The sequence below is a fragment of the Camelus ferus genome, chromosome 29, assembly GCF_009834535.1.
Source record: "Camelus ferus isolate YT-003-E chromosome 29, BCGSAC_Cfer_1.0, whole genome shotgun sequence".
Taxonomy (NCBI): domain Eukaryota; kingdom Metazoa; phylum Chordata; class Mammalia; order Artiodactyla; family Camelidae; genus Camelus; species Camelus ferus.
The window spans coordinates 16358144-16385792 of record NC_045724.1 but is presented as its reverse complement, the minus strand read 5'-3'; the positions used below and the strand labels follow the sequence as shown (position 1 = coordinate 16385792).

The 27649-nt window shown below is 46.6% G+C and overlaps 4 protein-coding genes across 6 annotated transcripts in view; 1 reads left to right on the top strand and 3 right to left on the bottom strand.

The window, feature by feature from the left end:
* USP54 (ubiquitin specific peptidase 54) overlaps positions 1-2642 on the bottom strand; it is a 120048-nt gene extending 117406 nt beyond the window's left edge. Inside the window, exon 1 of the mRNA XM_032470323.1 lies at positions 2539-2642. The gene's annotated coding sequence lies outside the window, so the exon portion shown is untranslated. The remainder of the gene's footprint in view (positions 1-2538) is intronic.
* Positions 2643-5591: 2949 nt separating this feature from the next.
* SEC24C (SEC24 homolog C, COPII coat complex component) overlaps positions 5592-27649 on the top strand; it is a 48475-nt gene continuing 26417 nt past the window's right edge. For 2 of the 3 annotated variants that reach the window (XM_014557658.2, XM_032470125.1), the window contains exons 1-2: positions 5592-5628; positions 7597-7797. The gene's annotated coding sequence lies outside the window, so the exon portion shown is untranslated. The remainder of the gene's footprint in view (positions 5629-7596; positions 7798-27649) is intronic. The other variant, XM_006173410.3, reaches the window with a different exon arrangement.
* MYOZ1 (myozenin 1) lies at positions 9060-15799 on the bottom strand. Its single transcript, XM_006173409.3, has 6 exons — positions 15596-15799; positions 14335-14425; positions 13274-13452; positions 11178-11430; positions 10647-10812; positions 9060-9580 (listed from the first exon to the last, which is right to left on the bottom strand). Exons 2-6 carry the CDS (start codon positions 14405-14407, stop codon positions 9349-9351), a joined length of 903 nt encoding a protein of 300 aa, XP_006173471.1. The 5' UTR covers positions 14408-14425; positions 15596-15799; the 3' UTR covers positions 9060-9348.
* Positions 17562-27149, bottom strand: SYNPO2L (synaptopodin 2 like). Its single transcript, XM_032470126.1, is given in 5 exon segments — positions 17562-20249; positions 20251-21272; positions 24512-25026; positions 25477-25628; positions 26893-27149. Coding segments are annotated over 5 exon segments (2946 nt in total). The 5' UTR covers positions 26998-27149; the 3' UTR covers positions 17562-19097.

Below are 27649 nucleotides of genomic sequence, written 5' to 3'. Positions count from 1 at the left end.
CAATACAAACCTCATATTTACCATAATGCTAATATTCAAATTAGTTTCCTGTATGTACTGTAAATATTTGAGGGAGAAAAGTCTATGAATAAAGACACAGAGATTGAATTCTGGTCTTTTGACCAATTATACTTTTACTATCTGGCCCTCTACCGGTTCCAAGGCTCCCTTCCTGTAAAAGAAAGGAATCTTGCCTAGGTTTCTAATCACATATATTTTCAACTCCAGTCCCTAATATGCCACTTACTAGCTCTGTGATCTTTGGCAACTTCTTTAATTTTTTAAGTTTCAGTCTTCTTATCTTTAAAATTGAAGTATTAGCACCAGCTGATGAGTATTAAGTGCTGTGAAGATAAAATGAGATAATGCGCCTAGCACATTAATACTCACTCAATGAATGTTAGCTATTATGCTTATTATTAATACTGGCTTAAGAATGTTCAGTGATATTTTAAAACAGTACTTTAAAAAGACTATTTAATTATGAACTGACCCATGAATTTTCTCTTCAAGCTTCCATTTTATCTCTTCTGAGAAGCATAAAATGTGTTTTATTGATGCAGAATAGTTTAGAATTTGTCCAATAATTTGTAATTTTTAAAAAAATTTCTTCCTTTTTAACTACTTTCTTGTCAACTACTGTGTAAATTCCTCAGGGCCAGAACCTGGTTTCATAAGCCTGTGTTCATATATGTATTATGTTTACTACATTGTAATGATTTGTTACTCTTATTACTCTCCCTTTCCTAGACTCTAATTCCAAGGCAGAGAGCAAGGCTTACTTGTATTTGTATCCTGAAGACTTAGTAATCAGACACAAAATAGGTCTCAATAAATGTTTGTTGAATAGATAAATGAATGAATTCATCTCCCCCCTCTCCCTTACAATGCCTTACACAGTACCCTATACAGAATAAGAATTCAGTAAAGCTCCTTAATGGATTCATGGAGAAATCTTTTGGACCCAACCATATAAAGCTTTATCTTGCCTCAAAAAAGCACTTCTACTTTAAAGTTTAGCTACCAACATTACAAATTAAAAGTTTCAATCTAACACGTATCAAATAAATAGGTTCAATGATAACCACATCAAGACTAGCTCTAGAAGGATTAAAATCCATTATTCTAATAAATTTGTGAACCTCAACATGGAAAAAATCCAGTTACATAATCAAGAGAAGTTTATCCATTGCAAATTTATACCTACAAAAGCTAGTGAGAAAAAATTATCAGAAAGTCTGTATCTGTAGACTGAAATGGACAAATATTTTTATGCCTGAATCGAAGCCACTATTATCACTAGAAATGAATTAACAGCAAAGTGATCCAAACCTGTCTCTAGAAAACAGATCTTGAGACTCAAAGAGTAAATGTTTTGTCCTCTCAGTGATTTTCAGTCCTGAAAGACTTCTTTTATTTCCAGATTGACCGATATTAAAAACTTATTCTGTCTCCTAAAATAAAACCTCATCCATTTCTTAAAAGCCAAACAACCTGAATAGGCACTTTTCAGAATACTAGGTTTTACAGTCAAGTATCTAAAACTATCCCTAGCGTTCAGCCTGCCGCTGCTGCAACAAACACTTTTCCTAGTTTTTAAATTACATTCGTGAAAGGTTTAAGTGTCGTACTGCACATTCTTTCACTGCATCATCTAAACTGATTTTACACTGCATATATAATTTCATAAGTACACCGTAAAGGAATCCTACACTTGAATGAATCTGGTAAGAAACGTGAGCATAGCACACACCCCCTTCTTCCAACTCAATACGCTCCAGAGGAAGCGCGTCTTAGTCTTTTTTTTTCCAAGAATTTCTCTTTCCCGCCCCCACCCCACACTTTATTTCAGAGCAGCAATCATTCACTATCCCACTCACAGTCTCTCCAGCGAAAGAACCTTTCCAACTAATACTATTTAACCAGGACCCTCCTTTCAGGCTCAGAGTCCGTGGGGAATTTCTTTGCAGGGAGCAAAGGGGAGGAGGGTGCGGTGAAGGTCCCGGACGCCACCATTCCCGCCATGCCATTTAGGACCTAGGTCCTAGCGCGCAGTCCCTGACCAGCCTCAGCCGGACCTCAGGAAGCTGCGAAGGTCTGACACCGCACCCTGATCTCCGCCAGGGCAAAGCAAACCGGGCCCAACCTCTGGGCTCCCATTCAATATACCCTCCTTCTCGCTGTACCCCATTTCTTCCCACTTATTCTTTGGTGTAGCCCTGTCTCTTTATCCAATTCTGAGTCCCCATAAACCTCTTGCTCCCAACACACACACCCTTCCACACTCCCGCCCTTGCCCCTTGAACCCTACTACACCCCGGTCCCTCCCCCTGGACCTCCCGGCAGCTCCAGCCCTCCCCGCGTGCCCTAGTGCAGACTGGCGCCCTGTGCCTATACCCACTGGACCCGGGTCCTACCCCACACGTCACACTCAGGCCCATTCCCCCCGCGACCCGGCCCTCCCCACCCCCTCCCTGGGCGCTACCCCCCAGCACCCCTTTACCTCCGGCCCCGCCCCCCTGAGGGTGTCGCACTCACCGCTTCTGCCGCCGCATCCTTAACCGCCGCGGCTGCTATAGCTACAGGGAGCCAAGGCAACCAGCTCTCGCGACACTTTCCTCAGCTACGGCGAGAACAGCCAGGAAGAGCCTCTTGCAAGAAAGTAAAATGAGTCAGACTCGAGAAGGCTAAGTATATCTCGCGATAGTATTGTGTAAAATGGCGGCTGCAAGGCGCTTCTTCGGTTGCCCGGGAAGGTCTGAAGGTGGGCGAGGGCGATGAAGGAGCTTGAGCTGACGGGAGAGTCGGAAAACTATTGCAGGCAGGAAGCAGAATGGTTTGGGCTCAGGAAGTTAGTATGGCGAACTCTACACTGGAATAGCTTTAGGAATGTGGCCTTCATTTCCCAGTGCCTCAAACTTAGAGCAGTGTCGCTTTTAGCTGAAGTTCCGTCTTCCTAGCATTTTCCTTCTGCGTGTGTAGTAGAGATGGAGCGAACATACCAGAAACTGACATTTCCATCTCCTCATTAACCTTCCTTCAGGAAATTTTCATCCGTTCTTACCCAACCCTGGTTTGTAACTGCTATTTGACTTAACAGAAATGTTTATGTTCATCCATGAGTTTGACGGCTCCCACCCACCAATAATTCGCCCGACCAAAATGGGTGTGTGTGTGTGTGTGTGTGGAAGTTTTGTTTTGTTTTGTTTTTTAAATCGAATGTAAGCCAGATGTTTGGCCTTAGATGTGGAAGGGGGCTGCATTGATGTGTTATGTGAAGTTTGCACTTGTTGCTTGCAGCTCTGTGGACACATCCTCACTTGGTGACTCAACACTTAGTTGTAGGGCTTTCTCTCTGCTCTCAGAAAGCTGTAAATGCAGACTGATTGAGTAGGAACTGGAACAGAGGTAAATGTAAAGAAAGTTGTTATAAGAGAGTAAAACAGGGAAGAACAAATAGAGAATAAAAATAGTAAATGGAGAATTCATTTTCTTCTCTCCAAGCCCCTGAATAGTTCTCATAGTCTAGACAAGTGCTATCCAATAGAAATACATTGTGAGCTGCATTGTGCAACTTAAAATTTGTAGTAACCAGTTTTTTAAAGTATGACAAATTTAGTAATTTCCTTAACTCACCATGTTCAAAATATTCCAACATGTAATCAATACTTTGAAATTATTAATGAGATATTTTACTTTTTTTTTTTCTTTCTTTTTCATACTGAGTCTTCAAAATCCAGTGTTTATGGAGAATCTCAATTCAGGTTGGAATGGAGCAGAACCTTGCGATGGAGCTCCCCCAAGTATAAAGACCCTCTATGTCCCTGCCTCTTGTTTGTAGAAAAACTGAAATCTCCCAGGCCTGCCTGAGTCACAAAAGAGCAGTTTCAAGCAGTTAATGATTAGGACAAGAGAGTCACAGACTCAGTGTCTGATGCACACTCCTGAGTTGTTTTACAGATACTGTAACTGCCACCAGAGGGGAAAAGCTAACTGCATTATGACCAGACTAGCCCTAACACAAGCTGCTCCTTCTTGAGCTGTAATGAATCTATGGCTAGCAGAATTCCAAGAACTGGACTTAAGAGAATGGGATTAATGCTGTTGCTCAAAATAATCTATATCTTTGTGGACATCAAAATAATTACAGCTTGTAGCTTGTTCTGCCCATATATGTAAGCAGGCAACTAAAACTGTCAGCAAAGAGATGCTTCAAACCCGTGTAGATATCTTTTCACCGTAAGACCGCAATGCCCTTTCTTAGCATGAAGCAGTTACAGAAGATGGACTATTGCCATAATCCCATAGAAATGGAATGATATCTGACAGGGTGATTTGTAAGCAGCTCTTTGCAAGAAACTTCTCTTGTCACTTTAGCAAAGCTATATTGTAATGACTTTTAAACCAGGCACCATCATGCTCTACTCATCTCTGGGCCAAGCACACCTTTTGAAGCTTTTGATCACATGATACCTTGCCAGACCAGTTGGTTCTTTCCTTAGATCAAAGAAGTAAAAATGAAGAATGAGTAATTCACAGGGATCTCTTCCCTAGCTTCCCCTTCAGTAATCTCAAGAAAAAACTGTAAACAAACTGTGTGAACAAGTTAGCATCTAAAGAAAGATCACAAGAGGTCCACAAATCTGCATGAAGTAGGGGATGGCAACAATGACTCTGACCCCCATCTCAATGATTAGCTGAGATTATATCTCTTTTTCTTTTTAAAAACTTTCATGGCTGAGCAGAACCTTCAGAGTTCGTTTTGGGGGGACATGAGTCTACCTTTTCCCTAGACTGTCAGCATTCTGATTGAAAGCAGCTTTCCTTTCCACCAACAATTGCCTCTCAGTATTGATTTTCAAGTGGTGAGCAGCCAGACCTGAGGTCGGTAACAAGGCTAGGCATATTTTAAGAGCTCAGGAGCCACATGTGGCTGGTGACTACAGTATTGAACACGGAAGCTCTAGGCCCTATACTAGGGAATGCCTTATCTAGTGACTTTAGGGGAATAGTATTATGGGCTTGTGGTTTATGTAAAAGAAACCTTTGAAGTTGCTAACTCAAATGGCTACAGAGTCTAGGTGAGTAACAAGAGATGACCTGGTGTAAAACAATAGATGATAGTAGGGACTAGGACCCACTGGAGGGTGCAAGCTTCTATCTAAAAGGGAGCTTTACTGCAACCACTATGGAAAACAGTATGGAAATTCCTCAAAAATTTAAAAATAGATGGGGGGAGGGTATAGCTCAAGTGGCAGAGTGCATGCTTAGCATGCGTGAGGTCCTGGGTTCAATCCTCAGTACTTCCTCTAATAAATAAGCCTAATTACCTCCCCAACCAAAAAAATTAAAAATAGAACTACCATATGGTCCAGCAATTCTATTCCTGAGTATTTATCTGAAGAAAACAAAACACTGGTTAGAAAAGATGTATGCACCCCTGTGTTCATTGCAGCATTATTTACAATAGGCAAGACATGGAAGCAACCTAATTGTCTATCAACTGATGAATGGAAAAAGAAGATGTGGTATATACATACAATGGAATACTACCCAGCCATAAAAAAGAATTAAATATTGCCATTTGCAGCAACATGGATGGACCTAGAGATTATCATACTAAGTGAGGTAAGTCAGAGAAAAACGAATGTTATATGATATCACTTACATGTGTAATCTAAAAAAAATACAAATGAACTTATTTACAAAACAGAAACAAACACACAGACGTAGAAAACAAACTTATGGTTATCAAAGGGGAAAGGGTGGACTAAATTAGAAGTATGGGATTAACGATACACACCACTATATAAAGTAAATAAACAAGGATTTATTGTATAGCACAGGGAATGATATTCAATATCTTATAATAAGCTATAATGGAAAAGAATCTGAAAAAGAATATATAACTGAATCACTTTGCTGTATACTTGAAATTAACACAATATTGTAAATCAACCATAGTTCAATAAAAAAAGAATATGTGGTATATAAATACAATGGAATATTACTCAGCCATAGAAAAGAATGAAATCTGGCCATTTATCACAACATGGATAGGCCTAGAGGGCTTCACACTAAGTGAAATAAGTCAGACAGAGAAAGACAAATATTGTATAATTTCAGTTACATGTGAAATCTAAAAAACAAATATGAACAAACATAAAGTAGAAATAGTTATGGATAACAGAGAACAAACAGGTGGTTGCCAGAGGGGAGGCTATTAGGGAGAGAAAAATGGGTGAGGTACAAACTTCCAGCTGCAAAATAAGTAAGTCACTGATATGAAATGTAAAGTATAGGGAATATAATCAATAACTATGTAATATCTTTTTATGGTGACATCATAACTAAACTCATTATGGTGATAATATTGAAATGTATAGAAATATGAAATCACTGTTTTGTGTAATAAGAACAACATTGCAGATTAATTACACTTCAAAAACAAACAAATAAGCTCATAGGAAAATAGATCAGATCTGTGGTTACCAGAGGTGGTGGGGGAGTGAGGGGAGGGTGAATTTGATAATGGCAGTCAAAAGATAACAAACTCCCAGTTATAAAATAAATACGTGCAATCTGATAAATATGATTAACACTGCTGTATATTACATATGAAAGTTGTTAAGAGCAAATCTTTTGAGTTCTCATCACAAGGAAAAAAATTTTTAATAAAAATAAAAGGGAGCTTTCCTGAGCTCTTAGTTCAAAACTCTCCTGAATTTTAAAACACAATGATGGCAAACAGAAGATGTTTGTAAGCAATATAGACAGCTAGTTCTTCTGCCAATATGTGGCTTCTGTAAACTGTGCTATTCAAATATCTGAAACATTTTTGAAGAAAAGATGTTTTAACAGAAGAATAGTGTCCAGCCAAAGGGATAGCAAAGCTTGAGGATTTGATTGGATTTCTGGCTAGATCATACACAAGTGTGCACTCTAATACATTAAACCATCATTGCAACTTCTGATAATAATTTGACTTCTAAGTTATTTAGAAGGAGATAATTTTGCAACTGCCCTGGCTCCCTGTAAATTAATAAGCTTATATCATGATTTTTTTGTTATTATACTTAAGATTTCAGGAGGTAGGGTGTAGCTTAGTGGTAGAATGCATGTTTAGCATGCAAGAGGTCCTGGGTTCGATCCCCAGTACCTCCATTAAAAATAAATAAACAAACAAACAAGTACCCCATCCCCCCAAAAAATAAACAAAAAAATTTCAGACATCCTGAGCTTGGAAAAATTAAGTTTCTAGGTTTTCAGAGCTATTTACTAACAGATCCTGGCTTCTTTTTTTTTTAATCCCAACTTTAAAGGTCGGCATTTAATAATTATTTTATAGTTAATAGGAAAATCTTTGTCACATGAAAGTTATTTGCCTTTGTACCTCTCATGCCTGATTTAGTACCTGGTATACAGTAGGCACTCAGTAAATATTTGTTAAAAGAATATAGTCCTTGGGGTGGGGACAGAAAAAAAAAAGAATATAGTCCTTAACTTTGGGGGAGGGCTCAGACTTTTAAACTTGAGTGATAAAAATCTATGGACCCTTATCCAGATCCTGTCTGTGCCCTACCCATATTCCCTCAGCCCACTCTAGAGTTTGCTACAGCTTTCGTGGACAGATCCTGTACAAGCCCACAGCTTCCTACATCAAACACCTGAGTGTATCTCCTTGCCTGAAAGTGACAGCAGAGTTAACATTTCCAGTAGCAATCTGCAACCAGTGACAGATGGGATCTGGTGGCTAAATACTCCAGTTTCTACCCTGCTCAGTGAAGCAATTCTGAGGTATGTTTTACTATGGTGTTTCTTAAAATTTAATAATACATAAGAATCACGTGGAGAGGTTAATAAGACACAGATTCTTGAGTTTACACTTTTAACTAAGCTCCCAGGAGAAAAGGATGCTGCTAGTCCAGGGACCACATTTTGAATAGCATTTTTCTCAGAGTGTCTGAGTAAGATTCAGCCCCAAAGGCCCATTTGGCCTTCTTCTCACTCCCTTACACTGCTTGGATTCTGGGATCACCTCCCAAATTTTCTCCTTGCATCCAAATCTTTATTTCAGGGTCTATCGGGGGGTGGGGGGGAATCCAAACTATGACAACACTCTCCTTAGAAAAATGCACATAGATTAGAACTTTGTGTACAAGTTTAGAGGAAGTATGAATCCCCTGAAATTTATTGTAAAGGAAAGTGACCAAGGGAAATGCCATGTGACCCAAGGTCCATGAAAATTGCATCAGTTTATGCAGATGTAATCATTAACAGCTCATGGAGCTGGCTGAAGTTATTTTCTCAGATCCTATTAAGGTCATCTCTTAACTCTTCCTGGTCTGTATGAAATTCCTACTTTGTGGAAGACAGAATTAAGTCAGAGACTCTAAAGAAACCGTATGCTTGAAATCAATAAAAAGAGTATTGTTACTCATTCCTTTTGGGCTCTCAAGATTTCTTCCCAATCAAAATGCTTTCTGGACTCAACGGCAGGGCCCCCGTGACCCTTAGATCTTTTCTTGCTGTGTTCACAGAGCCAAGCATACTATAACTCAACTGGTTTCTCCCACTTCTTTCTGGATTCCGCATGGCTTCCTATTCTATTTCATCTTTTGGGGAATCTGTAACCTTTGACACATGTATTCCTAAGCCCACTCAGTGTAATCTGGCAAATTTATGGTTTCTAGTTCTGTGATAATTGGGTAATCCTGATTATCCCAATTTCTAATCAGCTACATAAAGAGAGTTAATGCCAGGGTCACCAACACTTATTTCCTAACATAGCACACAGTAGCACCTGAGCTTCGCCCACATATGGGCCCGCACATGTGTTTGTGCATGGTTATTCGTCTTATGTACTATTGAATAAGTATGTCTTTGTATGCACCTATGAATGTGGTTTGGTGGGCGTGGACGTGGTGTGGGTGTGTAAGTAATCAGAGCTCACGTCTAGTCTTGACGTCTGAATAATGGATGTATGGTTTTTGACTTTAATTAGTCTCTGTGTATTGTTAGCCTCAGTTTGCGCCTGCCCTCAAATATCAGAGGAAGAATGAGTTCATTTCCTTGAAGTTTATTAACTGTTACCGGTGGCAGAGCAAATTCCATAAAAGAGCAGGTTCCATACAGAGCAAGTGGAAAGGGAGCTCTGAGTTGGTGAGAAAGGACGCTTGAAGTGGGAACTTGGAGTGAAGGATGGAAAGGTAGATCTCTCCCTCCTTTTCCTCTCCATTCCCACAAAGATACTGGATTTTCACTGGGGGCATCCTGCTCAGCATTCATTCCCTCTCCAAATTGGAACCAGAGAGGGGAAACTTGATGCAAAGTAGAGGAGGAAACACCTCACAACTCCTCTGTTTCTCCATCCAAGGGGATGCCAATATCCACGTTGTAGTCTACAGGCTCCCCAGAGCTCAGCCAGGGAATAGGGGTTCGATTGAAAGAAGGCCTGTTGGAGAGATTCTGGTTGTAGAGGACCAGGGGTTCACTCAGCAGGGGCCCCAGGTCAAACTTGGGCATCTGGAAGGTCATGCGTTTGGAGGCCTTCTCATATCCACCATAAGGCATTGCCGTCCTGAAAAGGGGACACATTATTTAATTGAAAACCAAAACAAAAGGCATAGAGCTTTATCAGTGAGATGTTACCCTGTCCTGAGGATGGGGAAGTCTATGAATTCTAGTTTAAGATTTGCACTCCTTATCCTTCTTCTCCCTTAGCACTCCATGCCCCCTTCTGGTTTGCTCATTTCCCCAACATTAATAATGAGAAAAGTAATCTACTACTAGAGTACTAGATAGAGAGTCTCATGGATAGTTGTGACCCCAACCAGTCACATTTCAGAGAAAGTGACCTCAAACACTATTGACCCAAGGGTCTGAAGCCACCTTAAATTATAGTTTAGAGATCCCCTCAAAACCCCTACTCCACCTCCAGTGGCTAGTGCATGCCCTGGATGAAAGGAATTAACATTTCCTGGAAAGTCCAGGCTCCTTAAGACCTAATGCAAAAGCAATTCTCTAGCTCTTCCCTGTCTTGCTTTCACACAGATCTGCTATCTGTGGTCTAGAGAAGCCAGGGTTCCAAAAGGATAGATACTTAAGCCTTATTAAAGTAGGATATAAAGAAACAGAATCTTCAATAATATTATAATAACTTTGTGTGGAACGTAATTGTAAAAATATTGGATCATTATATTGTACACCTCCAACTAACATAATGTAAGGTAACTGTACTTCAATTAAAAAAAAAAAAGAAAAATAGAATTATACTATGAGGGCAGTAATGGAATTGTAACCCTGAATGAAAGGAGCCCCAGGAGGCCTTAAATGTGTAATATATTATTCCCATTTTACAGTCAAGGCAACCAAGGCTCAGAAGCAGGGTGACTTTCTCATGCCCACACAGTTAATAACTATGCATTTAAATTCAAATCCTGTCTCCTAGGAAGTTATTCCTTCATCGTAACTGTGCTGTTTCTCTGGACAGAGTGAAAAGAGCAAAAGCCTTCAGTTAGGGCCCCCATATTCCTCTCATGCTTCCTCAGCCTCCTTCTGAAACATTTGAACCAAAGTCTCCATCCCAACTAAGGACATGTTGCAGTATACCAGAATGCATCTGGTTCCTTCCCCATCCCCCTTACCTGTTGAAGGACTTATACTGAGGGAGTTCAGCTTTGGCCCCAAAGGCCAGAAGGTCAATTCCAAGTTCCACTTTTTGCTGTGGGTCAACCCCCATGGCTCTCTCCCATGGGGAAATATAGGTCTTGAACACAGTGATATGTTTTCCTTCTCCACCTGCCTGGTCTCCTGGCAGCCATGGAAGAGAAATAATACTAAGTCAAATAACAGCAGTTAGTAGCCAATGGAAGTTAGTCTCATAGCACTGCACTAGGGAAGTTGCTGGGGCCAGAGACCAAAGGTAAAATATCCTGGTAATTGTATAACATTTGTGAAATAATGACAGCCTGGGGTCAAATCTGTGACTAAAACCGAAAAGCCAGAAAGGTGACTGAGAGACAGGCTTCTAGGTGGAATAGACACGTCTCTGTATCTTCCTGGACCCAGAGAGTCCATTGAGATACCTTATCTGGCCTCCCCTGCTCCTACCCCCGGTCAAGGCCTCATTCCTGCTATCAGGACCAGACACATTACTCTTGAGTGAAGATACTTGCCTGTTCCTGTCTCACCAACCCCTGCTGTGCCAGCAGCTCCTCCTCTGCCAGTCTGGCCCCCAGGACCACCTGTCCCCCCAGATCCAGATCCAGATCCAGGGCCCTGATGATGGTGCTGCTGGTCAGAGCCATACTGTCCGGCAGAGCCACTTGCCCCTGCCTGGCCTCTGCTGCTGGCCTTGCTGTAGGAGTAACCCTGACCAGCCGAACCTAGCTGTCCCCCCACTGTGGGAAGGAACTTCTGGAAGTGATCCTGAAAGGAAAGGACAAAGTGAGGGGAAGGTTAGCAAATATATGGAAAATATACAAAGACATAGGTGTGTGTAGCAGGTGATCAGAGACAATGGCCAACCTGAAGACACTGAATCTTCTGAGACTTTCCCCCTCTAACAGATGGTTAGTGGATAGCCTGACTCAGAGAAATTAATCTCTCCTTAAGGGGTACAACCCCTTTGGCTCAGTTCCTCCAATTATATCTAGGATGGGGCCAACTCAGGCTCTATACTCCCCTTTCCCCTCCTTACCAAGACAAAGAGGACCAAGACTTCTGCTCAACTAAAATTTGAGAGATTGGACTTGGCATGGAGAACACATGCTTAATTTGAGGAATGAGACAGATCTCTGGCCCTAGTCATCCTCCTCTTGTCTAACAGATAAAATTCTCTTCTCTTCCTCTTCCTCTCCCTTTCTCCTCTTGGTGCCTGTTAGACCAGGACTTCCTGACAGTGAAACTGTAGTGGGTAGGGGGAAGGGTGGCCCAAAGGGCAACACTGGATCCATCTCCAAAGCCTAAAAATAACCCTGCCAACTCCTTCAGGAGGCTCTTCTAGCCACCCCACCATGCACACCCCTATGCTCCACCCAGCGTAACCAGACACAGGCAGGGAGGAGGGCTTTTGGCCTCCTAAAGTTAGATATGACCGGCTCAGCATTTTTATTCTGCTCCTATATACTGGCCAATGACAGATACTCCTGTCCCTGGCCCCATGTAGGCATCTATTTCCACTCTCCCCTGGCTGCCCAGGGAAGGTGGAGGGGGGAAGAAAGGAAATGGAGAAGATCCCCTCCTTCTCAGCTATAACATCTTGTGCCTGGCCCCTTTCCACTCTACTTCTCTTTGGAGAATAATCCTGACTAGGGAACGTAGGACCTTAAAGGATGATTTCAGTCCCACATCTATGGTCCTTAGGCGGATCCTTTAAATAAAAGAATGGCTCAAGAAGAGATGGCCATAAAAGTTCAATCACCTCTTTCTAGCGTTGCCAGATTTTACAAATAAAATCACAGAATACCAGTTAAATTTGATTCTCAGATACACAACAATACTTTTTTTAGTGTAAATATGGAACTATTGCAGGGACATATTTATGTATAAGAGAGTATTCATCATGTATCTGAAATTCAAATTTAACTGGGTGTCCTGTATTTCTTAATTTAATTTTTTGTTCTAGATATTTCATGGGACACACATATACTAAAAAATTATCGTGTATCTGAAATCCAAATTTAATTTAGTGTCTTTAATTTAAAAAAATTTTTACATCCCAAATATTCCATGGGACATAATTTACTAAAAAATTGTGTGTATCTCAACTTTATTTTAAATTGAAATATAGCTGATTTACAGTATTTTATTAGTTTCAGATGTATACCATAGTGATTCAATATTTTTATAGATTATACTCCATTTACAGTTATTATAAAATATTGGCTATATTTCCTGTGCTGTACAGTATATCCTTGCAGCTTATTTATTTTGTGTGTATCTCAATTTTAAAATACAGGACTGGGCATCCTGTGTTTTATCTGTCAATCCTATCTTTAACACTTAACCATACTAGGAAGGAATTTTTCTCCCTGAAGGTGTGGTACTCTCCACCCAGCTTCACTAGCCCTAGGATACAGACTTAGTTTCAGAGGTGGGCTATAATTCACCCTGGAGTTATTGGGAGCTCGATATATCAAGGGAGGGGGCAAGTTAATGAGCTTATAAATTTGCAGAGAGGGGTGTTGATAATATTTTGGAGATTTGGGGCCTACCAAGAAGCTGTCAGAAGAGGCACTAGGCTTTGAGAGTAGCCAAGTTTTGAACTCACCATTGAGCTGTCAGAGAAGACATCAGGATGGTTTTCATAAATAAATTTCTCCACTCGCAACTGCCGCAGTTTGAACATCTTGGAGCCCCGGTTAGTGAGCAGGGACAGCTCCTCCAACATCACATCCCTTGGGACACTGATCTTCTTGCCCAGGTTCAAGCCTGAGCTCTCCTGTCCACCTTTCAGGGAGGTGGGGAGGCAGAGGCAAGGGAAAGAGGAAAGTAGGGTTTTCTAGGCTCAAAATGCAAACTCCATCCACAACTAAGTATGCGGCCCAGCAGAGATCACTAGGGAAGCAGATGCTATAATATCCGATTAATCCAGTTTATGAGGGATTTTGATTTCCTGGGTTTGAAATTGGAGAGAATGCATTGGAACTGGGGTGCAGAGTGGAGACAGTGGGCATACTAGAGAGGAGCAGAGAGAGTGAATGAGGTAAAAGGGGTGTGGGGTACAGGGCAAAAGTGTAAAGAAACATCATAGAAGGAGGTCATTGGGGAACTATAGCATAGGGGAAAGCCCAAAGGTCACCTCTAAATATAGACTCCTGTCTTAACTCCTCTCCCTTCTCTTCCCCTCAGTGAACCCTGGCTGCAAACCTCTAGGTATTGGGAGAGCTCTTCACAGCCCAGTACTCCTACCACCCTCAGGAAAAATGCCTGAGCAATTTTCCACTTTAAGGGCTTATACAAGTCTCCTTAGCTCTGGGGAAAGAAGGAAATTAACCACTTATTGAGACCTTTCTCTGTGCCAGTCTCTATCATATATATTTTCTTCTCAAACATACCTCACTGACCTGTGGGTCCTGTTGTCCTGGACCTGTGTTGGGTAACATGGCATGGCTATTGTCTCAGATTACAAGGTGAAAAGGGTGGAAGGGTGAGTAGTCAGTGTTGAATTTTTTCTCCCTCCCCCCACATCCCCTCCCCCTTTCCTCTTGTCTCTTCATATCTCTTCACCCCAAGACATATATAACCTTATAATATTTCTGGGACTCTTGGGCCAGAGACACTTTTAATTAATAAGAAGTCCCACACTAGGTAGGTGCAAACACGCCATACCTCTGGTGAGTTCCACGATCAGCTTGCTGGATTTTCTCTTCTTGTTGGGGGCTGGGGTTCCTGAGAGTGGCATTGTGGAGGTGGATGGAGCCTGGATAGAGTGGGAAGGGGGAGTTGGAGGATGGACAGGGACTGGGAAGTGTTGAGTGTCTATAGTAAGGCAGTGCTTAAGACTTCAGGAAGCAAAATTTCATTAGATTTTCAAAGAAAAATGTATTCCCCTAAAATAAGAAGCTTTAGGGCTTCTCTCCTTGGGAAACAGGGCAAAGTATAGATGTAACCCCTGCCCCTACCTTCTATTAACCTCTTTTTAGCTGTTTTACATAGAGCTGGTACGGGGCTTAGGAACACAAGTATGTTTTGGGGGCTAGGGGTAAAACAAATTACATACAGGCAGGGCAATGCAACCGGGTTTCATTGGTTTGGCAGGATTTGAAGTTTTTATTTACATAGAGATCTCAGATTGGAGGTGTCATTCCAAGCTCTGGTCTCTCAGTCTTCCCCAATCCCCAGGGCGGGGGTGGGGGTGGAGCAGAAAAAATGTTCTGCCAGGGTTGAGGAGATCCAGCCAAAAACCTTCTTAGGAAGGAGAGGTTATTGCCCCTCCATTGGGCCAGCTGGATCATGGCCTGGGATTTCACAGCAGTGCTCCCCGCTCCCTTTTAGTCACTTCCCCACCCCAGACCCCAGAACTGAAGTGGAGAGGGAGGTTAGGGGACATTTGAACCTTGATGCATGTCAATTCAGCAATATCATAGCAGTGGGGAACTGAGGGAGGACACGAACATAATAATAAGATCTGGCAGTGGAGGGGGACATGCTGGGAAAACATACAGACTTCAGTCCGTCCTTAACAGAAGCTGGCACCCAGCAAAACGCTGTCTTCTGCTTAGTCCTGTCTCACAATGCATCTGCAGTACTACCAGCTTAGTGGGGTCTGCTGGGGCCAGAGTCCAGGAATTGCTACATGGACTCTCCCTGTACCTCGCTCAGCCCCAACCAGGTTCTTTTTTTCCATCCAGCCTCTCAGATCCCCTTCTCATTCCTCCAGTACCTCCCCCAACATCTCCATTCCCCTCATCCTCTTGGACCCTTCTCCTTCCAATACTCTGTGGCTCCCCTGAACTGGACAACTGGGAGCTGAGCATAGATGGGGAGGGGGAGACAACTCCTCCAGGATCAAGGGTCACTACTCCAGACACAGACACGGCAGTCAACAGAGTGGGCTCCAGCCCCTCTGGCCATAAAGCTGAAGACTTACCAGCTGCTCAGGTAGTTGTCAGCTCTCCCTGGGGTCCAGCAGCTTTGGAGGACTGAGCTGCTGTGACCAGAGAACCTGAGCTGGGCAGGCGTGGGGGCAGCACTGGCAGTGGGGGAGGGAGGGTAGTTATTAATAGAGATGATGAACGCAAGCAGCTCAAATGGCACAGGGGGTACTGAGACCCTGGAACCAAGATCCCGCCCTCCTTGTCTAGAGGCTCAGGATGGGGAGGAAAGACCTTTGGGATTCTCTCACTAAGCTGTCTGAGCCAGGGTTCAGTCTGCCCAGGGACTCCCCCTCCTTGGCACCTATAGGCTGAGATCCAAAGAAGCATTTAGGGAGAAACTGAAAGCTGAGAGGGAGGGAGGAAGCAGGCAGCAAGTGGTAGATAGGAATTTGCAGTAGGAGACTGAGAACCTAGAGAACGTGTCCCCAGAGTCGTTCAGAGACAATCCTGGCCGGAGCTGGAAGGACATGTGGATGCATTTTGGGGGTGGGAGGGCTTAAGGTGCTATGTTTGGGTAAGGCAAGTCTGTTCACAGTGGAACTGCCCTTTGAAAGTTCCTGGATGGGTTGGTCTTTCCTCTGGGAGGGCCAAATCTTGGCAGGCTAAGAGACCAAATTAACCAAATCCAGTTCTTTTTAGGTGGCTGGGGATGATGTGGGGGAAGAGAATTGACCAATTTCTGCTTTTCACCCCCATTGTCAGTTGGGGTGCTTAGTTCTGCCTGCTCTCCTGGGTAGATGTCCATGTCTCCTTGAGAAGTAAATGCAGGCTTCTGACCTTACTCTCTGAGCTTCCTACTTGGGATTTTCTTCAAAGGGAGCATGCACCCCACCCCATAGGATCTGGACTGGTCCCATTCACTCTGGTCCAGAGAAGTCTCTGGGCAGGGGCCCAAGCTTGAGAGCCCCCAGGAGGGAAGCCTGACATCTGCTCAGCCCCTTCCTTAGTAGCTGCATGAACATCCTGGATCCTCTTCCATCTTCTGCTCAGGTTCTAGAACTAGCTGTTGCACCTCTGCTGTAAAGAAAGTGGCTTTTGTAGCTCCCAGAATACCTTTCTGTCCCACTGTAAGCTCTCTACTCTTCTCCACTCCACCCCTTTCCCTTCCTGAACTTTACAAGTTCAGGTTAGGGGCTGAAAAGTCACCCTGCTCCCCTCTGCCCAGACCAGTTTAGCCTCCAGATCCCTCATCTTTTGTCCTCTTTCTCCACTCCCCCTAACTCAGAAAAACAATTCAATGAAAAACCATAAGTAGCAAAGGTGATTTCATCATTACTACCATCTTTCCCTCAAAAACAACAAAAACAAACAAAAATTTTGGTCTCCTATGATTGAGTACCGGGTAGATAAGAGACAGAATATTTAGCCTAGGCTGTCTGACCCTTTCTTTGGAGCTCTGAGAGGCTGTGTATTTGGGAGAATCAGGGACATGGGCCTGGTTATTGGCACAAATATGCCCCCTGCTGGTAAAATTGGAGCAATGGCACTTTCCTTCACTGAAGTCTAATTCTAGCCTGTCTTCCCAGTGCTTTCTCTTTTTTATTAGTCTCAGTTCACACTGATCCACCCTCTCTCTCCTTCTCTCTCTCACACAACCTTCACCTTCAGTCATTGCTTTCCCTTCATCTTCTCCAGGGACTTGGGGAAGTGTTGATGGCAAAAGGCTCAGAGGGCCTTTCTGACTTCTCTTGGTTTGGTAAGCTGAAGCCTTGTCTGAGAAGTATGGCACAGAAGATGGAGAAGGGGAGAATCCAAATTGAGAATGTGGAGAGAGGAAACCAGGGGAGGGGCTGCACTGCAGCAGGAGAAGAGCAAAATATCAGGGGGTGAAGGGCAAAAGGGTGAAACGTAAAAGGCAGGAATGGAGAGAGATCAGGAATCAGGATATCAGGGGAGTGAAGGAGAGATGAAGGGGAGACCAGGATTTAGGTATAAAGCTTGAAGAGATGACAACAGAAGGTAGGGAGCATAAGTTTATTCTTGTGCACAAACCAAAGTACTATGACTCACACCCGGTATGCAAAGGAAATGATCAATTTCCAGATCAAGCAACAAACGTGACTGGTGGTGGCCATGGTGAGAGGGGAGTCCGGATCCCTCTAGGGGAGTCCGGACCCCTCTAGGGTCAGTGATCAGGACCTGAAGCTGGAAAGGAACACGAGCTAGGGTTTGAGGGATGGGGTAGAACTTAAAAAGAGGTTTTTGGCTCTGGCTGCTTCCTTGCCCTTTCCCAGGTAGTTATGACAAGCTGCAGAAGACAGAGGGACAGACTCAAGGGAGGCAGCACAGATACCACCCGTTCTCTCAACACTCGGCACACACACATCCCTCCACCATCATCCCCCTTCACTCTAACAAATACATTCTTCTCCCTCAAAATTTCCCCCAACTCTCCTTGTGTACACAGTTGGTTTCTTATTCCCCAATTTTACTCTGCCAACACTGCACTCTCCCTCACCATGTTCCTCTCTGTGGCCCAATCAATGTCATTCACTTCTGGTCTGCTCCTGGTTTCTACCTCACTTTCCACATCATGGCTCTAGTCACCTTCCTTTCTAGCTTAGAGTCATGGGACAATAAAGCCAATGATTTGTTTATTCTCAGAGGAAAATTTTTTTTTCACTTCCTGGATGCTTTGTTGCTCAGCATGGGCCTCTTGAGTTGCTAACTTTCTGAAATCCTGAGGAACAGCATTCTTAGTTCTGTTCCTGGTCTAGCTGGTGTAACTCAACCCATACAAACTGCCCTGGCCCTTCAAGTCTCCTCATCCTCCATGAGTTTCACAAAATGCTCTACATCTGCTACAGATGATGGTCTTTAACTCTAGTGAATCTTTCTCCCCACCAGGCAATCCATGTGGGGACAGCTGACCCTTCTTCCATCAGTACAAGGGCAAAACCCAGATTGGGTCTCTACCTCTCCTCTTGTTCTTGCCCAGAAGAGCACATCTGTGCACATGCACACACTTGTACACACACACACACACACGTACACACACGCACCTAGGTATAGCCAACCAAGCTTGGGAAAAAGAGCGAGGAGCAGCGAGCAACTTAATGCAAACAGGGGTCAGTTCAGTCCCTTTGCTGCCTGTCTGATGGTGAGCTTCTTGTCTGAGGTCTCAGTGATAACATCTGTGTGTTTCTCACTGAATGTTAAAATGAGACCCACAGAGAAAAAAACACAAATATAGAGAAATAAAGACCAGTGGAGGAGTGTAGGTGGAGAGACCTAGAGATAAAGACAGAGATCCAGGCAAGGAACTATAGAGAAAAAGAGAAGCACAGACACCAAAGCAGAGATCATAGGTTGGAAAACAGCAGGGAGACTGGGAGCCAGGAGGAAGCTGGGGGATGGGACACCAACTCCAAAACTATCTCTGGCAGGAGGCAATTTAGCCTCCAGATGCCTGAGAGTGGGGGTGGGATAGGTAGGAGAAGCAACATTAGGAACTGGATGTTCCACCACCCCTTGGTCCTGGGAGCTGTGTCCTGCTCAGTGGTGACCTGCCCCAGGCCTCCATACATGAGCCTGCAATCCTGTTCTGGTAGCTGAGAACCGGGGCCTGGCTACCTGGAAGCCACAGGAGCTGGGAGAGGTACCAAGACCCCTGGGAGACTCCAGAGGAGGGGCTGGGCTAAGGACAGGGGCTGATGCCAGCTCTGCCCTCCAGATAGGCTCATCCAATGTAGTGGCTGCTCGGGGGGCAAGCACAGTGGGGGCCAGGGGTTCTGCAGTGGGCTGGGGTGCTGGAGTGGAAAATCGGCGGATCTCCTGGACTCGGGCAGTTTTGGGAGGCCCTGAGGAGGTGGGTCCAGGAGTCTGGGGAACCTCATCAAAACAGAACATGGCAGTTTTAAGTTGGTAGGGCTGGTGCCGCATGAAATCCAGAGCCTTGATGCCCTGCTTGGGGGTTGCCCTAGGCCCTTGGGATTGGGCTTTATTAGGGAGAGTTCGGGCAGCTTGGGGGAAAAAGGGTGAGAGCAGTGGGTTGTAAGCAATAGGAGGTGGGGCACGGATGTTGGGTGAATATTTCCAGGAAGAGGGCAATGAGGGGGTAGGAGAAGGGCTTCTGGGCCCAAGGCCAAGGCCAGGACCAGGTGTAGCTTCCACCACATACCTGTCTGCTCGGCTCTGCCGCTTGGCAAACAGCTCCCCACCCCTGCCCTGAAGCCTTGGTGGTTCAGGGATTCCAGCTGAAGGGGCAGCCCCATTCACTAGCCCATCGAGGAACCCTCGAGATGGGGGCTTAGGAGCCACTGGGGGTGGAGTCTTAGGAGTCATAGGGGGTGGGGTCTTGGGTGCAATTGGAGGCGGGGTTTTAGGTGTCACGTGAGGCAACGTCTTGTAACTCCTGCCCCCTGGTGGCTGCATGAAGTTGCAGGCTTCAGCCCCGAGGCTCAGAGCATCCTCCTCTGGACCAGATTCAGCGCCCGCAGCCCGGGGTTTTTCATCCAGGTTCTGCACCAACGATAGCAGCTCTGGGTTGGGCGAGTTCTTCGTCTCCTCATTTCCAGGCCGAAACATCTGCTTCCGGGTCCCCCGACGCCGGGCCTCCTGGAGGATGCCGGTGCGAGCAGCTGGCACAGAGATGCGCTGCTCCCGAGCGCTGGGGGGCTCAGGGGCCGCGGGGCCAGGGGCGGGCGTCCTCAGGGCGCGCAGCGGGTCGCAGAGGCGCGGACAGGAAGATAGAAGCGGTGGAGGTCTTGGCAGCTCCGCTAGAGAGGGCGGGGGGCTCTGGGGCTCCGCCTGGCGTCACGGGACGATTGGGGGCTGGGATGTATAGGGAGCTGGTGGCCGTCACGGAGCCCGAGGAGCGTGAAGTGCTGCGGGAACCCGAGGCTGGCACGTGGCTGGGAACCCCTGACGTGAAGCTGGGCAGAGGAGTGGTCCCCTGCTGAGAGAACTGGAAAGGCGGTGGGGCGGGGCTCAGGCCTCCCAGGCTTTCATTTGCCCTCTTGGGAGCTAGGGGTCGGAAAATAACCGAGGTGGTACCTGGCCGCTGCTGGCCTTGTAAGCCCGGGGTAAAGGGCCTGGCTGACCGGTTAAAGATGCTTGGGGCTGGGGTAGAGGCTCCACCGCCAGGAAGGAAAGGTCTGGGGCTGGCTACAGGGGCCGGCGAAGGGCTGGGGGGGAGCATAGCCGCCTCCGGGGGAGCACTTTGTGCCCGAGGTGGTGACTGCAGGCCCTGCCCGTTGAGCATGGCTGCTGGACCATCCCGGGACAGCTCCAGGGTGCTGGAGGCTGCGCGCTGGCGCTGCTGTTCAAAGAGTTGGGCCCCTCGCCCAGAGGCCTCAGTCAGCTGCCCTCCCAGCCCCGGGCCCTGGCCCTCTGCCGCTTTTGAGCCTGGCCTTGCCAGCTCCATGTCCAGGTAGGGGCTGTCCCAGTCGGGCTGGTTGGTGAGGCTGCGAGCGTCTGAGAAGGCCTCCTCGTCCAGCTCAGACTCACTAGTCGGAGGGACACCGTCCTCTTCCTCTTCAGCGCCTGTCCCAGCCGCAGCCCCAAAGCTCACTAGGGTGTACTTCTTGGCTCTCTGCCGACGTTTCTTAAACATCAGCACCCCCTTGGAGTGGGGGTTGGGGGCTGCGGTTAGCAGGGATGCAATTGTCCGACATTTCGTCTTGGCCTCCTTCACGCTCCTCTCTTGGAGGCTCTCTGCCCGTTGCAGTTCTGCAGAGAGGAGGGAGAATGGTTAGGGAGCATCTTCCAGCCCTATTCCCCAAGGCTTTTACCCACCCCCTCCCCCAGACAGCTCCCTCAGGCCTCCCACCTCTGATTTTTTTCACTGGCCTGACCCACAAGGTCCCCTGCCTGTGGCAAAGTCCTCTAACTTGGGGGCAGAGTGGACGTGAAAGGTGAAACCAAGGACAGTTGAAGGGAAGGCAGAGTCTATTAGCTGCCCTGACACGACTCTGACCACAGCTTTCCTCCTGTCCTCTCTTCCCTCCACTCGACTCCTTTCCTTCTGGAGATGTGCTCTAACCCACACCACACACATGCCTCCCCTGCTTCCCTCCATTCCTGGCTGGCAATGTGGTGGTGTGGTGGAGGGGGGTTCACTTCCCATGGCAGGCACGGACATGAAGCAGGTCCCCAGGTAAGAAGGGACTCCTTTCTCCCACCACAGAGACTATGGGTGCTTCTCAGAAAGTTTGGGACTTATCTTGTCTTCCAACCCCTTACCCTATGATAAGGACACAAAGGATCCTTAGCAATGAGCATCTTCATTCATAATTCTGCCACCATCATGTAATATATACATCATATACATTCATAGACACAACTCCCACTACACATCATTTCAACAAGAATATGGTTCTAGTGAAAGCCAACTGTGGACATATTTTCTCATATGTATTTTTCTCTCATTCCCATATACTTTATATATACCTCAGTTCACATACATGTGTGTAAATACTCATAAGCCCACACAAAAACACACATGCACACTCTAGGAGACTTTCCTTCCCAGAATTACCCTAGCAGAGTCCTCATTACTAACAGTTTGGACAAAATTTTAGAGGTGATATTGGCTTTCTAAATTCCAAGGCACTCCTATGTGCCTCACACCCCTGCTACTCACAGCCAGGGACAGCCTCAGATCCGAGATGCAGGAAAAGCCAGAGTGTCTCCAAGGTAACCTTCCAGATCTTTAGGATATCCCAAGGTCACTAGCTAGATGTAGTCTCCTTTCCCACAAGCTGGGAGTGGGAGTTGAGTGGGCTGCTTTGACAATAAGAGCTGCCCCCTATTTTCCAAGCCTTCCAGGTGGAAAGCTCAGGCAGTCACTACCAGGCTGGCATGCAAGAACTGTGTGCTCAGGGGAGCCAGGACAGGGCTTCCTATGCCATGTGGGGCCAGGGAGGTGGGGCCAGGAAATGGGAGAGGCTGCCCTGCTGCTAGGACCCTGACTTGGACACACATACTCTCTGATCCATGATCCCCAGTTCCTCCTGAAAAATTCTTGAAATTCCATCTACTTTCCACTCGAGATACCAAGCTCCTTTCTAATTAGGGCTCTCATTCCACCCATTCCAGTATTGATACCACACAGTAGTGCTGTGGATGAGAGACACTGGAGTCATAGTTCAGTTCAGATTTTTGGTTCTTGGGAGAGTTACTTCATCTCACTGAAGTTCAGTTTCCTCATCTGTAAAGGAGGATGATAATGGCTACCTCATAGGGTTGCTATGAGGATTGAGTGAGATAATGTAGGTAATTTTAGCATTTAACGGCAGCCCTAAGGCCCACTGTGAGTAATCGTTACTATCAAAGCTTTCTTGACACTAGCTGCATGTGTATACACTTTGCTGTTCACATCTCCCACAGACTCCCACATACTTTCATGTATTCATAGATTACTGACACTTCCCTCTCTCTCACACACACACACTCTCTCTCTCCATGAATTTTCCACAGCTCATGTGGTTACAGACCCCTCTGACATGTGGCCATGGCATCAGCCCATTCTGAGAAAAGGGCAGTGAAACTCCTGAGAAAAGAAGGAAGAGAAAGGCAAAAAGGAGGAGAGGATGATGGAGTAAGACTTTTCCCAAAGACCTCCCTTCCTACACTGTTGATGTATTGCCCTCCATTCGAGATCCCAGAACCCTCTTGGCCATGGGAGGGTAGTACCTGCATAGAAGGGGTCCTGGAGCTCAGGAACTGGGCTTGGGGCTTTGTCGCAGCTGGCTTGGCTGAGGGGCTCTTGGCTGATGGGCTCAAAAGTCTCCATGCCGAGAAAGGCAGTGTTAGCTGGAGCAGGACCAGCTTGAGCCACCCTCATGCCTTTTAAAGCCCCTTTGTCTTGTCCCCAGAGCTGGCAGCTGAATGAGCTCACTGTGCTATTTTTGGAGTCTGGCCCCCTCCCATCTCTCAGCTGCCCCACAAGCCCCGGTGTGATGGACATGGGCACCTGCCTCCCCTCCCCCTAACCACCACCCCACTGGACAATGATGTCTGCTTGGCTAAAAATATCCCTGAGCCACTAACTACAGTCTCAATTATTATGATGGGGAAGGGAGAGGGTGCTAAAATGAGAATTGGGATTAAGCGTGGGATCCTGGGCATGCATCTGGAATTTCTTTGTGGGACATTGGACACTCTCAGGGATATCAGACTGTAAACTGTCATGTCCTTAGCCCCTATTCTAGGCTTAGAGACACAAAATTCTATGGATTAGGAATCAGAATGGTGGTGAGGAGGAATGAGACATGAGAACTAGAGGGGTAATCTTGAGATTTCCAAGGTGACAAGACAGGTTTCTAGGGGAGGGACATGGGAGGCCTAGGACAGGGAGAAAGTTCGCTCTTAGACCTTGTCCTGTAGTTCACATCAAAAATAGAAAAGTGCCTGAGATAAGTGGAACTGCCCAGGCCTACATTCTCGCCCAAGATAAGGAGTCCAGGTTCCCTCCCTCTACCACTTCCTAGGGCTCTCGTGACTATCCCATAGCCTCCCAGTACCCAGCAATTCTAATGGAACTTACAATGCCAAAGGCACCTCTGATGCTATGCCTACAATTGACACTGAAGGGTGTCCCTGTATCCCTGTCCTGCCCCATGTCTGCACTCTGCCCTCACCCCATCTGACAGCTAGCAAAATAGTAACAACAACAAACAAGCCCTTCATCGGTTCATGTGCCTTTCTGTTTTCCCTACTTATCCTGCTCCTGGGTTGGGTTGAACCACCTGTACCTTTTTGCCATGCAAGTTCAAACAGCAAAAATAATGGGGACCCGGAAAATTATTATTTTCCCCACCTATTCATTACTCTTCTCCACCTGTCCCCAAGACTACAATCTAAGGGAAGCAACAGGTAGGCAGAATGTATGGTTATGGAGGCTCAGATCAGGTTATAAGGCTCAGATTGAATGATCCTGACTAAGGAAAAGGAGTTCAGGAACTCACTGGCTTGTTTGGCCTTCTGGGCATAAGTGGTAGTAAGATCTTCTGCCACCGGGTGGGGAACAGGCCCCACCATAGGGATGAGATTGGGGCCAGGCCGGAGGGGACCACGTGGCAACAGCAGGGCCTCAGCTGGGGATGGCTGAATAGTCGTCCCGTCCTCCCAAGATGGGGAGCTCACGCGGCTGTCACCCTGGCTGGGAGGGCCAAGGACAGCAGGTGCTGGCTCCGCAGGGCTGTCAGACAGGTAGACCTCATCAGGTGGGGCTCCTGGAGGGGTGGGCCTTGTGGGGCCTCGGCGACGGGGTCGGCGAGGCTTTTCCTGGGTGGCTGGGCCATCAGCATCACTGTCTGTCTCTCCATAGTAAGCCTCACTGTCAGGGGGTGAGAGCAGGCTTCCGGGCTGAAGAGGCTGGGGAACTGGAGCACCAGGGGGCTCAGGACTCAGAGGAGATAAGGGTGACAGTGCCTGACGCTCACCAGGGGATGGAGATCTCACAGGCCCCTCGTCCTCTACCCTGGATGGGAAAGATGACAGAACTTGAGAAACGAGCTGGATGACAGACAGCTACAGAGATCTGGAGGGGATGGGAGAGGGATGTAAGGAGAAAGGGGAGACTAGCATATGGGTGGAATGGATGGGCTGGGAAGAATGGAGATCTGAAGACAGACTGGGAGGCAAATATGCTTAGCAGGCTTTGAGTGGAAATGGGCTTAGAGAGAGAGATATGATGATAAAGAAACAGGCAAGGGGTCAAAGTAGGCCCCCACACCCAAATACCCACGTGACACATCCATCCCTTAACTGCAGATACATTCAAGGAGGCATGCCCAAACATCTGTACTCCAAGCAGCAATGGGTACTTGTTAGTAGCTGAAATCAGGCCAGTGAGGCATAGAGCTGAGGCAGGCGATGGAATCCCTGGACTAGGGGTAGGCAGGTAGGCTAGGGTGGGAGAGGTCTATACCGGTGCACGGTGAGGACAAGCTGATTCCCTGAGGCATCGATGAGGCTCATGGCACTGGCATGAGAGAGGCTGGTACAGGAGACCCCATTGATGGCCAAAAGCTGGTCCTTCTCTCGGAGTCCTGCTCTGCCAGCCTGGCTCCGTCTTCGGATCTGAGAAGGTGTTGGAGGAGAGACCATAGGTGAGGGAGGACTCCAAGGGGGAACAGAATGAAAGGGGTTAGGACAGGAAGGACCCATGTATGGAAGGGATTTTTATTTTACAGGCTAAGAAAGGGTGGAGAGAGGGCAAGGGGCTGCAGTTAAGGGAACCAATCTAGAGGGAAGAAGGTGTAGATGGGAGGAAATAATACATCACATGAAGGGAGGTAGGGTAAGCACTGAATGAAAGAGGCTTGAGGAAAACAGCAGGGGGTACATACTAGAAACGGTGGTCTTATCCCCTCAAGATTTTCCTCCAAGGGCATTAGCATTATCTATACTAGCCAATAGTTCTCTGCTAGGCCTTGGAATCCTAGGCACCATTATCTACAGCGTCAAGATTTAGAACAGTATTCCAGATTGGAGGAGTCCAGCAGATTCTGGGAGATTGGGACTGTGTGTGTATATGTGTGACATGTGTGTACACACATGTACATAAGTTAAAGTACTAGTAGTAGTAGTGGCTATCATTTATTGAGTACTTACTAAATGTTAGTCACAGTGCTAAGCACTCTACATGTATTATTGAATTTAATCCTTAGAACTTAGTTTATCTATGAAGTAGGTACTATTTTTTACCTACATTTTACAGTTGGGAAAACTACGCCTGTGCTGTGAAACCAAAAGGGTAACAACTTCATCTGACAGGTCAGATCTTGCCATAACCCTCTTAGCACCTAAAAATGTCTTGTCTAGTGAGAAAAGGGATCTGGCACCGGGAAAGAGGAGGACTGAAAGCATGGGCAGGGCAGGGCAGGGCAGGGCTGGGCTGGGCTGGGCTGGGCTGGGCAGGGCAAGACAGCCTCAGCTCATCACATAGCAGTTTAGTTAGAGAGAAATTAGAACCTTCCCTACATTCCTGGAGTTTGGAGCAGAGGCACAGACAGACCCAAGAGAGCAAAGACTCTGTGGCCAGCCATGGGACTGCTCCAGTGGTGCCACAGGGAACTGAGGCAGTCTTACTTTTTATCTGCTCACAGAAACCAGGAATTCCCTTTTCTAATAGCTCCCCCACCCCCTGCCTTCCCACACCAAGAAGCCTGTGCTTAGACTCTATTCCCCCCATCAGACTTGAGCATGCTTCCCTGACCACCTGCCACCCAACTCCACTTCATCACAGCCTCCCGCTTCTCCCCCAGAAGCCACCATGTAACACTTCCCGAGTTCCCTTGGGTTACCCTTTCCCTGAAACCTCAATACAGGGTCTCTCCCTTACCTTGGACACCTGTAAGGGCTTCCTCTGCTCGGCCCCCCCCTGAAGTCGAAAGCCCCAGGGGGCTCCCCCTGACAGTGTGACCAGCACCTCCTCCTCAGCACCCATCACTCAGCTTGGCCTATGGCCCTCGGAGTTTGGATAGTGTCCCAGGGAGAGAAGTCGAGGCGCTGGTACCCCGTCCGGCCTGTCTGGCTGTCCTGCTTCTGCTGCCCCAGACCTTCCCCCCCACACCACACACCACAGGCAGGCAGTTTGGCCCTGGGATCAGTACAGTCCAGCACACGTGTCCTGTCAATCGGAGCTGTGCTCAAAATAGTTACCGGCTGTACTCCCTTCCCTCCCCCAGCTGTATTACTCCCAGAGCTAATTATAGTGAAAACTGCCCTCGCCTGTCCCGCATTCTCCCGCATGGGCCTTTTACTCAGGACTCAAGAGTGTTAGCTCTGTGGGCTCTATAACTGATGTACATCCTCTCAGGGACTGTGCCTTCCCTGACAGGATCATGGACTAATCCCAATTGCTTTTCTCCAAAGCTCATTTCAAAGTGACAGCATCAGGGGCTTCAATTCCAGACTAAGGAGGGGCTGTGTTTGTCCCAGGAGTTTGCAACCTTCCCAGAAAAGACTGCCCCCTTGCTGTATTAACCTGTTAATCAAAATGGTGATCTCTACCCACTGCAGTGCTGGGTGCAAAGTAAAGGAATTCTGATCAGCCCCACTCCAGTGGAACTGTTGCCTGTTTCATAGAGACTTTCCTG

Coding starts and splice junctions, on each gene's coding strand:
- MYOZ1 (XM_006173409.3), bottom strand. CDS start 14,407: ATGCCACTCTCAGGAACCCCAGCCCCCAACAAGAAGAGAAAATCCAGC. Junction 13,453..14,334: donor GATCGTGGAACTCACCAGAG/GTATGGCGTGTT, acceptor CCTCCCTGAAAG/GTGGACAGGAGAGCTCAGGC. Junction 10,813..11,177: donor GGTTGGTGAGACAGGAACAG/GCAAGTATCTTC, acceptor CATGGCTGCCAG/GAGACCAGGCAGGTGGAGAA.